Source organism: Phalaenopsis equestris, unplaced genomic scaffold, assembly GCF_001263595.1.
Source record: "Phalaenopsis equestris unplaced genomic scaffold, ASM126359v1 Scaffold000264, whole genome shotgun sequence".
NCBI lineage: Eukaryota > Viridiplantae > Streptophyta > Magnoliopsida > Asparagales > Orchidaceae > Phalaenopsis > Phalaenopsis equestris.
Genome location: NW_018164706.1, coordinates 353,941 through 365,937, shown reverse-complemented (window position 1 = coordinate 365,937; position 11,997 = coordinate 353,941). Strand labels below are relative to the sequence as shown.

Below are 11,997 nucleotides of genomic sequence, written 5' to 3'. Positions count from 1 at the left end.
AAGAGTGTTGAGAATTGGACCTTTTTAGGGACCTGTTGGAAAAAAAGAAGATATTGAATAAATATAAGGGTTTATTTGTAAAACATTATAATACCGTATTTAAGCCCTTGTTAAGAATGTATAGATTAGATTTTGATCAAATTCTTCTTTTTTTTTTTTTGCTACATTTCTCTAACAAAAGGGAGCAAAAAGTTTACACCAAAAGCAGGACACAAATTAAACAAAGAAACATATGAAATCTAAAAAGCTTTGCAAAAGCACAAGGGGAGTTATATCATTCAATTATAACATGATGAAAATGTAAAATAACTCTAACATGTGATTCAACAGATAGAAATCAAGGGATTAAACATTTATTTACTTATACATACCATGAAGTACAAGAAAGGAAAGAGGGATGATATTGGCAAAGCTGCAATGAAAAAAGTAACAATTTCAGAATTAGCTTGCAGGAAAAAAAGAAAGGAACATTACATGGTAAAAATGTGTCAGATACCATGAAAATAGAAGACGGTCAAAGAAATAAAATATAAATACAGCCTAATGCAGAAGCAGGTCTGATGGCAATAACATCCCAGTATTGAAATGGCTTTTGGGGACAAGTTCAATTCAAAAGGATAACCTGATTCCAGAACCAGATTAAGGAGAAAGAAAACCGTTAAAAAAACTCAAAAGCTTTCTTTATTGGAGATGGGCGGAATGCCCACCACTGAAATTTTTTTTCCCCCCTTGATCAGATATATTGCTTTTAATAGTTTTGACTCTAAATAAATATATTTTACCAATTGAGGATTTTCCTATTTCATGTTTCACTCATATTTTATAAATCCAACATAGCAAAATCAAATGATCCATCTGTCTTAGACGGTTGAAATCCACCCATCTCCATGAGCCAAACAACCAGTCCAACCTCTCTGATACGTCTTTCACTCATGCCAGTGGCAAGTAGGAATCTTCCTCCTGTACACAAGTAAGCATATTTTTTCGTACCCATAATGTGAGTCTCTCCTTGCGAGCTTTCTTTTCACGAGAAGCTCTCCCTAACTTTCTTCTTGCATGTTGTTGGACTATGCCAATCAAACCACCAACCCACCATTTGCCACTTCAGCTTGCATCATTGTCTAGCCACGGACAAACTCACTGCCACCTCTAACCATCTATCTGAGTATATAAATTTTATTTAATTAAATCCATATTAATAATTTATTATTGTGATGTTTTTTTTAGTAATTGGATCCGATATGGACATTGCTGGGCTTCTTTTTCTTTAGATGAATGTTCTACCTCTCTTTTAGGGTACTTAGGGTCCATTTGGGGGCAGCTGCAGCTGTTTTAAAATGCAGTTGTGAAGTTGTTGCACAAAAAACTGTTTCAGAAAGCTACTATTAGTGGCGCAGTATGTCGATCTGGAAAATTCAACTTCGAATCCGATGTGTCTTAGTTCCTTTTCAAAAAAGACTGAAATATCATCATCATATGTGTTAGCAATAAATCCATCGAGTCTTATAATAAATTTCAAACAAAATAACATAAATGGCTTTAAAAAGTTTATAAATAGTTAAGAATACAATTTTTCTACATAAAATAATATAAAAATTATAATTATAATATTAACCAAGTTGAATGTTAACATAATATGAAATAACACCCAAAAAAAAATGATCTTCCCCAAACTGAAACACAGTCAATTTCAACAATCATGGAAATATCAATTCATTCAAGCAAGCAAAAAGAAAAATATACTAATATTTTGTAAATATACAAGAATCACAGGCAAGAGATGATAAAAGCTGAGATCTGAATAATATTGACATGAAGAGATGCTCCTCAAATAGAAAAACTACGTTTGGCTTTTTGAGCTTTTGATTTTGTTTTCTATTGATTGCCATCAGATTAATGAGTAAGGTTTATATTCAGTGCTATAGTTTTGTTAACCAAAACAAATAGATTGTAGGGCACTTAAATCTTATATTCAGTGCCAAAATGAATACATTCCAGTCGCACATCTATTTACAGCAGACGAAACAACAAGATAAATCAGTTACTCCCTTCTCCAGTTCCTCTAGATCGAGCCTTTGCATTCCACCGACTCACCCATTGTCTGCGAATCATATAAAAATCTAAAAAGCCAGAGCTAAAAGCAACCCAGCCAATCTACCTGAGCAAAACAAGGCCCAAAATTGCAATCTAGAGTTCCAATAAAGTCAACTCTCAGAAAATGTCTTACCAAGAGAAAGAAATCAACAAAATGTATAGAGATTTCTCAACGTCTAGATCACAAATTGCTGAAGGAGATGACGATACAGCAGCTCGTCGAGCGAGGTTGAGGGCTTTTAGACCTTGGATGCTAGCTGCGAGCTCAACTGAGTGATCGATAAGCGCATATCATGCTTCGAGGTGAGAGCGCGAGCAGCCAAATGGGAACAGGATAATTTGGGTGGCGGTAACTGTTTGGGACAACTTTCTGTCTGATTTGCTGTTCAGGCCGGCACCATAGTTCTATTTAGGGAACTGTTTTCTTACTGCTTTTTAGAAATTTTTGTGGTAGAAAGATATTTTTCAGCCTAAGGCATTGATTGAATACACGGTAGAGTCTCATTCCAATCCCGAGAATACCGAAAAAATGTGATGCATTTGTTTGCCACAGAAATGTCGTCAGACGTGCTTCGAAAATACCGGTATTTTAATGTCATTTCACATCGCAAAGGAATCAATGCTTCAGGCCTCCGTTCAGCGCTTCACAGATTAAAAAGTCCAAAATAATCACATGCTTTCATCAGCAATGGGCAATTTTTTTGTTGCCCTCATCACAGCTCGCCATCCCAATGTCATTGACATCCTCCATGAGCCACGGCCTTATAGAATCAATAATCAGCGACAACCTCAGATCGACTTGCTCTAATCCCAATAGTATCCCTCTCAAAGTTTACTGTGGCTTCAACCCGACTATAGAAAGCTTGCATCTAGGTAACCTAATCGGAATAATTGTGTTGCATTGGTTTCGACAATGTGGCCAAAAGACCATTGCGCTTACTAGCGGTGCCACCTTAGGGAAAACTTAGAGAGGCCAGAATTGGGCAGGATATTTTTGTCCTTTTATCTTATAAAAAGCTACCAACAATTTTTTTTATTCAAACCAACTTTTGACTTCAATAAAAAGCTCATTTATTTGGTTTCCGTTTTAAAGTCATGTATAACAACACTTTTTCCCAGGGTAAAGTGGATTCAAATAAAGTCTGAGTTGTTAAAGTGTGATGGCAACCAAAAAGCTGCGTTCTGACTTTTTGAAAATAAAATAAAATTGTAGTAGTCACCGCAACTTTTTAAAAACAATTTCTCTGCAGCAACTTCACAGTTGTTTCTTCAAACATTTACAACTGCCTCAAACATGTCCTAAGTCAAACCGCAAAACACAGCATAAGCAGCATAAGGAGTTTGGTTCCCAAAAAAGCGGCTTTTCGTGAAAATTTTTTGCAACCACGGGTGTGAATTTAGGAAACAAATGCAACAGCGTTATATTCCCTAACATAACAAAGCTGAATCCTGCCTTAATCCATGACAAATGTAGAGGAAAATCAAGTACCTAGTTTGAAAGCTTGACAAATAGTGTTATAACTTGATGTATCTTTAATTAAATTTAAGGAAATTATAAGAAAATAAAAATTTCTCTTAGCTTTGACTATTGCTCGCACCACTAGATGATAAGGTAGATAAAAGGTGAGAGTATCCAATAATTTATAGGCTTATTATATTAGCAATAATTTTATTCGTTGCCATAGTTACATTAAAGCAAGCACTTTCTGCAACGAGTATTATCAAATATCAACTACTTTATAGCAAAAGCAATGAATGGCCCATAAAAGCCTAGTAATTTACATTGAGAAAAAAAAAAATTGAAATGATTTTTACTGAAATTATACAAAATTACTAAACAATACAACATAGGTTGAGAAATTTATTATCATTATTCAATTTATTGATCATATTATAATTTATGGAATACAAGACTATCTGTTAAATTATGTATTATTAATTTTGTTCATTTTTTAATATTAATTTATTTATATAATAAGTTTGTCCACCCTTATAGGAGGGATAGTTTCGCCCCCTGATTGGAGTGATAGAAAATGTTCATAAGCAAAAAAAAAAACACGGTTTCTGTGATAGTTGTCATTACCATCACCACAATAATTCTATTTAATTTTGTAGGCTTTAGGAACAGAGCAGGATAGTATTATTGTTATTAAAAGGGATATAAAAATAGGATGCAATAATTCTAAAATAGGAAAAATATAATACCCAAATCTTTCCCTAATAACTACTCAATGATAAAAAGAAAGTATCTCTCCCTAATAACTACTTCACGATAAAAGAAAAGTCATAAACTAGAAAATACAACAAATAGGAAATAACTGGAAATAAAACTAAATAATTTCTAACACTCCCCCTCAAGTTGAAAAATAGATGTCAATCATGTTTAACTTGGATTTGAAATCGTCAAACAACGGCCGAGTAAAAATCTTTGTGAGAACATCTGTAATTTGGCCTGTATATGAGAAAAAGAACACAAATTTCTCCTGAATCAAGCTTCTTCTTAATAAAGTGACGGACAATCTCCACATGTCTTGTACGACCATATTGAACTGGATTATGGGCAAAGTTGATGATGGCTTTATTGTCACAAAATAACTGCAAAGGAACGAAGACAGACATTTGTAACTCAGGGAGCATGATGCGCAGCCAGAGGGCTTCACATACCCCTAATGACAGAACAAAACTCGGCTTCAGCACTACTACAGGCAATCACTAACTATTTTTTAACTTTTACACGTGACAAGATTTCCCTATACAAAAAAGTAATAACCCAAGGTAGATCGTTGATCATAATCAACATCTGTATAAACTGCAATAAAGTGACAGATGTGATGAGAGAACAATAAACTGAGCTTGGTGTGTATTTTAAGTAGTGAAGGATCTCATTGAAAATGGCGAGATGGTGCTCATAGAAATCATGCATGAGCTGACTGACAAGACCAACAACATGACAAATGTCCAGGTGTGTATGGGCTAAATAAATGAGTTTCCTTACTAGGCATTGGTAGTGTATCTTGTTCACCAGAACGACATTGGAAACGTCTGTCAATTTCTCATTGATATCATCGGAACAGCAACCGGTTTACAAAGAGGTAGCTTTGTCTCAGTCAGTAAATTTGTCACATATTTGCGCTGGGAAAGGCTAATGTCCAAAGAAGACCGAGTTACTTCCATACCTAGAAAATATCAGACAGAACCCAGGTCCTTCATCGCGGCCAAGATGCCTTTGAAAGATTCTAAGGCCGGCATATCATTACATGTGAGTACGATGTCATTGATATAAACGATGAGGATGGCAAAATAATCATTAGATGAGTGGTGGAAGAACATGTGATCAACTTGGGCCTGAGGAAAACTATAGCCCACAAAAACTTGTGTAAATTTGTCGGAACAAGCAAGGGGGGTTGTTTCAATCCATAAATAGACTTTTGTAGTCGACACACTTGTCCGTAAAAAAAGATTGAGTCAAAGCACAGTAGTAGAGACATATACACCTTCTTTGTGAGATTGTCATTGAGGAAAGCACTCTTGACATCCAACCGGAGTAAGGGTCAATTCAGATTCAAGGCAAAGAATAACAAAACCCTAATAGTATTTAGTTTAGATACCTGAGCAAACGTCTCTTCATAGTCAACTCCAGCCTTCAGCGACCAACAGTGCCTTATTGCATTCAGATGATTCATAGGAGTTAAATTTTGTGCTAAAAATCTACCTGCAACTCACCGCTTTCTTTCCTCGAGGATGATTAACATTTGAAGTATGGTTGCGCCTTAGGGCATTCATCTCGTCCATGACTGCAATCTTTCATGATGGGTCAGCCAATGCTGCCTCAATAGTGGATGGGAGACAACGACCAGTCAAAAAAGTGGCAAATATTTTTTAGGTCGGAGGTAAGCCGTGGAATAATATGTATTTTGTAATGGGATAAAGAGTGCATGTCTATTTGCATATCTCAATGGAAGAATTCAACTCCTCCTTCAGAGTAGAAGTGATCCCCATGGGTTGAGAAAGCATCGTTCCAGGGATGTCGGTCGAAGCGGATTTCAAGACCTATAGTGGGGCAGCGGACTCGAGTGTCGGGGCATTGAGACAAGTCTCAATTGAGTGTTTAGTGTGTCGAATATAGACACAGAGAGTGGATGAAGGTGATGCTATTTTGATTATTGGCGGAACCAGTGGAACTGAGTGTTCTTTAGATACAATGGTTGTAGGAGTATGTAGAATATCCAACAGAGTCAGAAAAGGAACAGCGTCCAGAAAATCAAGCTCCTCGTCACTTGAGGCAGTGCTAGGAAAGTAGAAGATATTTTCAAAAAAGAAGACATCGACCCTCACATAGATTTTACTGGTGATAAGATCAAAACACCCATAGCCTTTTTGAGTGGCTGAAGAGCTAAGAAAAACATATTTAATTGAGCAAGGATCAAGGGTTGTGTTCCGAACAAAGCCGTGCACCCAAATATTTTGAGATTCAATGTGGAAAATAATCGATTGGTAGGAAAATACGGCATCAAAACGGATAACGAGGACTGAAAGTTGTGAATTCTTATGGGAACCCTGTTAATGAGATGGGTGGCTGTAAAAACGTCATCATTCCAAAAACGTTTAGAAACATTAGTTTGAAATAAACTAGAGCAAGCCACTTCGAGAAAGTGTCAGTTTTTTTACTCGGCTATCCCATTTTGTTTAGGGTATTCGTATAGGAGCTATGATGGAGGATGCCCTTACCATGAATTCTCCCAATATAGAGTTAAGTACTTACGACCATCGTAGGTCTGAAGGACTTAAATGAAGGTTCTAAATTGGATCAAAATGAAGGAGTGGAAATTTTTTGAGGTGACTGTAGCTTCTGGTTTTTCCTTTAATATATAGACCCAATTCACTGAGTGTGTTCATCAATTAGAGTAAGTAACACTGTTTATTAGTGTAGGTTGTTGTTTGACAGGTTCCCCATAAATCATTATGAATCAGTGAAAATGGAGAAGAAGCAGTGTGACTATTGGATGGATACATTACATGATGATGTTTAGCTAAATGACAAATTATAGATTTAAAAGTAGATGAACTTTTATCAATAAAAATATCAGATGGTACATTTTTTTTAATAGGGAAAATTGGGATGCCCTAAGAGACAATGTAAAAGCATAATTGGACAAGCAGGGAAAAACTACAACTATGAGAATGAGTGTATGCGTCATCACTGTCATTTTATTGGAAAAAGTAGAGCCCAGCTACACATTTAGTAGTTTCAATCATCCACCCCAAACGACGACCCTGAAAGTCACAAACATCGGGAGAAAAATGAACAACGCAATCAAGATCATATGTCAACTTATTGATCGATAAAATGTTACACTTAAGCGAAGTTATGTGCAACACGTATTCTAGAGTCAGCCCGGCTAGTAGTAAAACCTACCACTTACCCGCAATAGAATTACAGGAGTCGTCGATAATTTAAATAATGTCTTGCTCGGAGCACAGAAAATATGTTAAGAAGAACTGAGAGCACCCAATAACGTGGTCTATAGAATCTGAATCAATAATCTACATATTAGAATAAGCAAAACCAGTGAGTGCTATAAAATGTTACCTTAACGAACATAGGAGGTCGACGGGCTAGAGGTGAACTGACTAGATCCAAGTAGTTTAATTAAGTGTTCCATCTAACTCTTGATGAAGTCTGATGATCTGGCTACATTAAGAAGTTCTGGTGGTCCTGGAAGGAGATCTGACTTGCAAGAGGGAGGTACGGCAGCGGGACAGCCAGCCGGAAAGAATACTGGCGATTGAAACCTGCAGGGGTTAGACCGTAAAGACGGAATCCAACAGATAAAAAATCTACAGGGGAAGGCCTACAGGGAAGTTCCAACGACTAAGGTAATATCCCGACGACTAGCGTAAGATTGGTGACTCTGATGCCATGTAGGTTTTGGGAATTGAGCAGGACAATATTATTGTTGTTGAAATGGGTATAAAAACAGGTTACAATGATTCTAAAATAGAAAAAAATATAATACTCAAATTTTTCTCTAATAACTACTCCATGATAAAAAGAAAGTCATAAACTAGAAAATAAAACAAAGAGGAAATAACCGGAAAGGAAACTAAATAATTTCTAACAAATTTCAATTACTAGGAGGTAGGGCATATCACTACTCACACCACAATAAAAAAACAGCTGCATTAAGAAGTTCTAGTGGTCCTGGAAGGAGATCTGGCTTGCAAGAGGGAGGTCCGGCAGCGGGACAGCCAGCCGGAAAGAATACTGGCAGTTGAAACCTGCAGGGGCTAGACCGCAGAGACGGAATCCAACAGATAAAAAATCTACAGGGAAAGGCCTGCAGAGAAGTTTCAGCGACTAAGGGTCCGTTTGGGGCAGCTTATAAGTGCAGGCGGCGTTTTCAAAACGTCGTTGTACTGTTTGGTTCGCGCGTTTCGCCAGCTTATCCGAAACTGTGTTTGAGTTTTTACACTAACCGCGGCCCGCGGGTCGATCGCAGACCGCGTTCCTGAAACGCACAAGCTGCCCCAAACGGACCCTAAGGCAATATCCCGACAGCTAGCGTAAGATTGGTGACTCGGATGCCATGTAGGTTTTGGGAATTAAGCAGGATAATATTATTATTGTTGAAATGGATATAAATACAGGTTACAATGATTCTAAAATAGAAAAAAATATAATACCCAAATCTTTCTCTAATAACTACTCCATGATAAAAAGAAAGTCATAAACTAGAAAATAAAACAAAGAGGAAATAACCGGAAAGGAAACTAAATAATTTCTAACAAATTTCAATTACTAGGAGGTAGGGCATATCACCACTCAAACCACAATAAAAAAACAGCTACAATGTCAGTACAAAAAGAACAGCATGGCACTGAGCACAACATAGTTCTGATATAACAATGGGGAAATAAGACATTATTTCAAGTTATATCAAGAAAGTTATAATTATAGGTCCATGAAGGACTACATCTGCTATCTCATTCCAACAGCATTTGAAGCGAGCATTCCAATTTTACTTGTCGATTCATATGGGATGCCAAAGTACTAATGTTTGCAAAATGACAAGAATCTAAGCTATGAAATGAATCATTAGTGAAGGAACAACTGCATTTCTGGTGACTTTTATCAATTACAAGAAAATCTTATGAATTTTATAAATAAGTTCAATGACATAAACAAGATTTCACTACATAGTTAAAACAAAAAAAAGACATGAAATTAAAAAGAAATTTTTACAATAAATCGAATGAGTATGACATTACCAGCTTATTACATGCAAATTTAATTTCAAGAAAATAACACAAATGTTAGGCAATGCTTAATTGGGATGAGTGAAAAGAGAATGATGATGACAACAATGATGACATGAAATTAACCAATCATGCTGTCAGGATAACACTTTGGTGTCATAAACCTGTCCATGAAAAGGTGCATTTCACTTAGTAAGTAATAGAGGTATTTTTTTTATTTGATGTTCAAGATTTAAAAGCTATGCATGCAGATATGAAAGTTTAGGTGTTAGATATGTACATAGATAATAATTGTGTTATGTATGTAAATGCCCCAAAACAAGACCAGACCAATAATCTCTTTTCACATATCTTTTTTATTTTTTTTAAATATTTCAGCTGCATTCTGCTCTTCCTCTACAAAAAAAAGATGCATTATTTCTTTGTGCAAATGCTTTATCATGGTTAAGTGAAAAAGCTAGGCAGCTATGCAGATAGGGATTAGCACAATTATGCCCCATTCATCTTCAACGGGCTAGAAACAGAGGGTTTAAAGATATTAGCACTGATGCACATGCATGAAAAGTATAATTAGAAAATCTTTTGAAAAATGAAATATTTCAATATTCTAGCTCTAAAATGAAACTGAATGCATTAAGATTAGAAACATAACAAACATTAGATTAGTTTTATAAATAATCCATAAGAAGTAAAGATGTCAAAGAGAAAAACATTTATATAAATAAATAATTAATAAAGTTAGAAACAAATCATAGAAACCAGATGATTTGCATGTTAGAAGTAAAGATATCACAGAGAAAGGCAATATCACGAAATTCACCATTTATTTACTAGCAAAGCTTTTCTATCATTCCTTTTCAAAATAAAATTACTTTAAGATCAGTTGTAAATCATCGGCACGAAAAGAAACCTGAAATTTTTTGGATGCAATAATGATATGTTATAAAACATTTAAAAGGCTCACATCTTTCATCAACAATATTATATTTTTATTATTTTTTTATTTTTATATCATAATGTACTAGGTAAAGTATGTTCCAAATATTCAGTTTGACTAAAAAAAAGAAGAAGAAAAGGAAAAAAAAAACTTTTGAAGTATTTTAATACAACATTTATATTTGAATAATACTTTTGAAGTATTTTAATACAACGTTTATATTTGAATAAGAAATATTTAATCCTAACCAGATGAGCAAGGCGGGTAGGTGGCACGGATGACATTCATTAGGCTCTATTGGACCTAATGTCATCCAGCTAAGGAAATTAAAAAAAACAGAGAAATGACCAATGAAAATCTTCTGGGGCGGTTAAAAAAGATTTTAACCAGATTTAGCCTCCATCTTGCCGAACAGAGCTTCAAGGACTTCAAATTCTAGTGCTTTGATGAATAAATTACGATTTTCATCGCATAATCCGTTTAGGAAACCCAGCTGTTACCAGTCAATAAACTCTAGATTAGCTGATGAAGAAAGTCTATTAAAAAAAGAACAGAAGGCGAGCAAACCAGGAACATCAAACCATTTCTACAATTTAGTCAAACGCTCTTTAAATAGACAGGATAGAGCAACAAAACTTCAATCCCTGGGCCGAAAAACATTCCGTGAAGTGCGACAAGAACATCGACACTTTTTTCTGTTGATTTTTACAGCGGGGAGCACAAATACAATCATGGCAATGCATCTGAGGTTGGAAGGGAGACAACCCCTCAACCACCTAGCCTAATGCTTCATAACTAAACAAGCTACCGCAGTAAAATCTTAATCCCTCCAGCAACAGAAACGACTGAAAAAGACATAAATCCAGAACCACCTCAATCATAGCTTTCTCCACCACAACAGCAACCGAACGCTATCTAAGAAAAAACTAGAAGACTTCCAAAAATTACTGAAATACGAACAAAAGCAACAGAAAATTGAAATGAAGTTGAAAGAAACTCAAAAAAGGAATTACCGGCGCAAAGCGTGATGAACCAGACGTGGATGAATAATCTGTACGGAATGCCGCGGTTCTTCTCCTTCCACTGATCTAGCTCGCAACCAGAGCAGCCTTCGTAGTACAAGCGCTTGAGAAGAGGTTCCCCGTTATCCGCCATTGCTGAGTCTGGAGAACTCGGGGAAGAGAGAGCGCGCTCTAAAATGGGAGCGTTGGCGAGGGAAGAGAAGTTCGCATACGACTGTAAGAGGCTGAGAGTTAGCAGTCAAAATGGCATGGCCTTCCTCTGCCTTAATTATATCGCATCACTTGGCTCGTCACCTTTTGGCAGTGTCCCCATGTGATAAATTTTGTGCTTTCTTAATAATTGTAACAGTTGAGGTTTTAAGCACCTACCATCTACAATAAATATGTTTACATCATACATATTAAAACTCTAATATTTACGGTATTAATCACTCAAAAAATTACCATGACCTCAAAATAGCCATTATCACTTGCCTCATCCATCATCCTTCACTCATCCATCACTTGGAAGGTAATAATCTTTTCTTCTTCTTTTTCCTTGATGTGTTGCTGCAGCCTTTCTCATTTGCTCGATCGCACCGACTTCACTTCCTATAAATCGAGGCTGAGAGGGTAGAGTTTTGTCTCACACATCTCTCAATCACACACTTCAGTGGTCCTATATCCTATAAATTTTTTAACCGGTTT

The 11,997-nt window shown here is 36.0% G+C and overlaps 1 protein-coding gene across 1 annotated transcript in view; it reads right to left on the bottom strand.

The window, feature by feature from the left end:
* The window catches only part of LOC110024648 (protein ZINC INDUCED FACILITATOR-LIKE 1-like), a 68,221-nt gene extending 56,635 nt beyond the window's left edge, over positions 1-11,586 (bottom strand). Inside the window, exons 1-2 of the mRNA XM_020724735.1 lie at positions 11,302-11,586; positions 372-412 (exon numbers count right to left, since the gene is read on the bottom strand). Coding sequence (XP_020580394.1) covers positions 372-412; positions 11,302-11,443 — 183 coding nt within the window. The 5' untranslated portion in view covers positions 11,444-11,586. The remainder of the gene's footprint in view (positions 1-371; positions 413-11,301) is intronic.
* Positions 11,587-11,997: the final 411 nt, after the last annotated feature.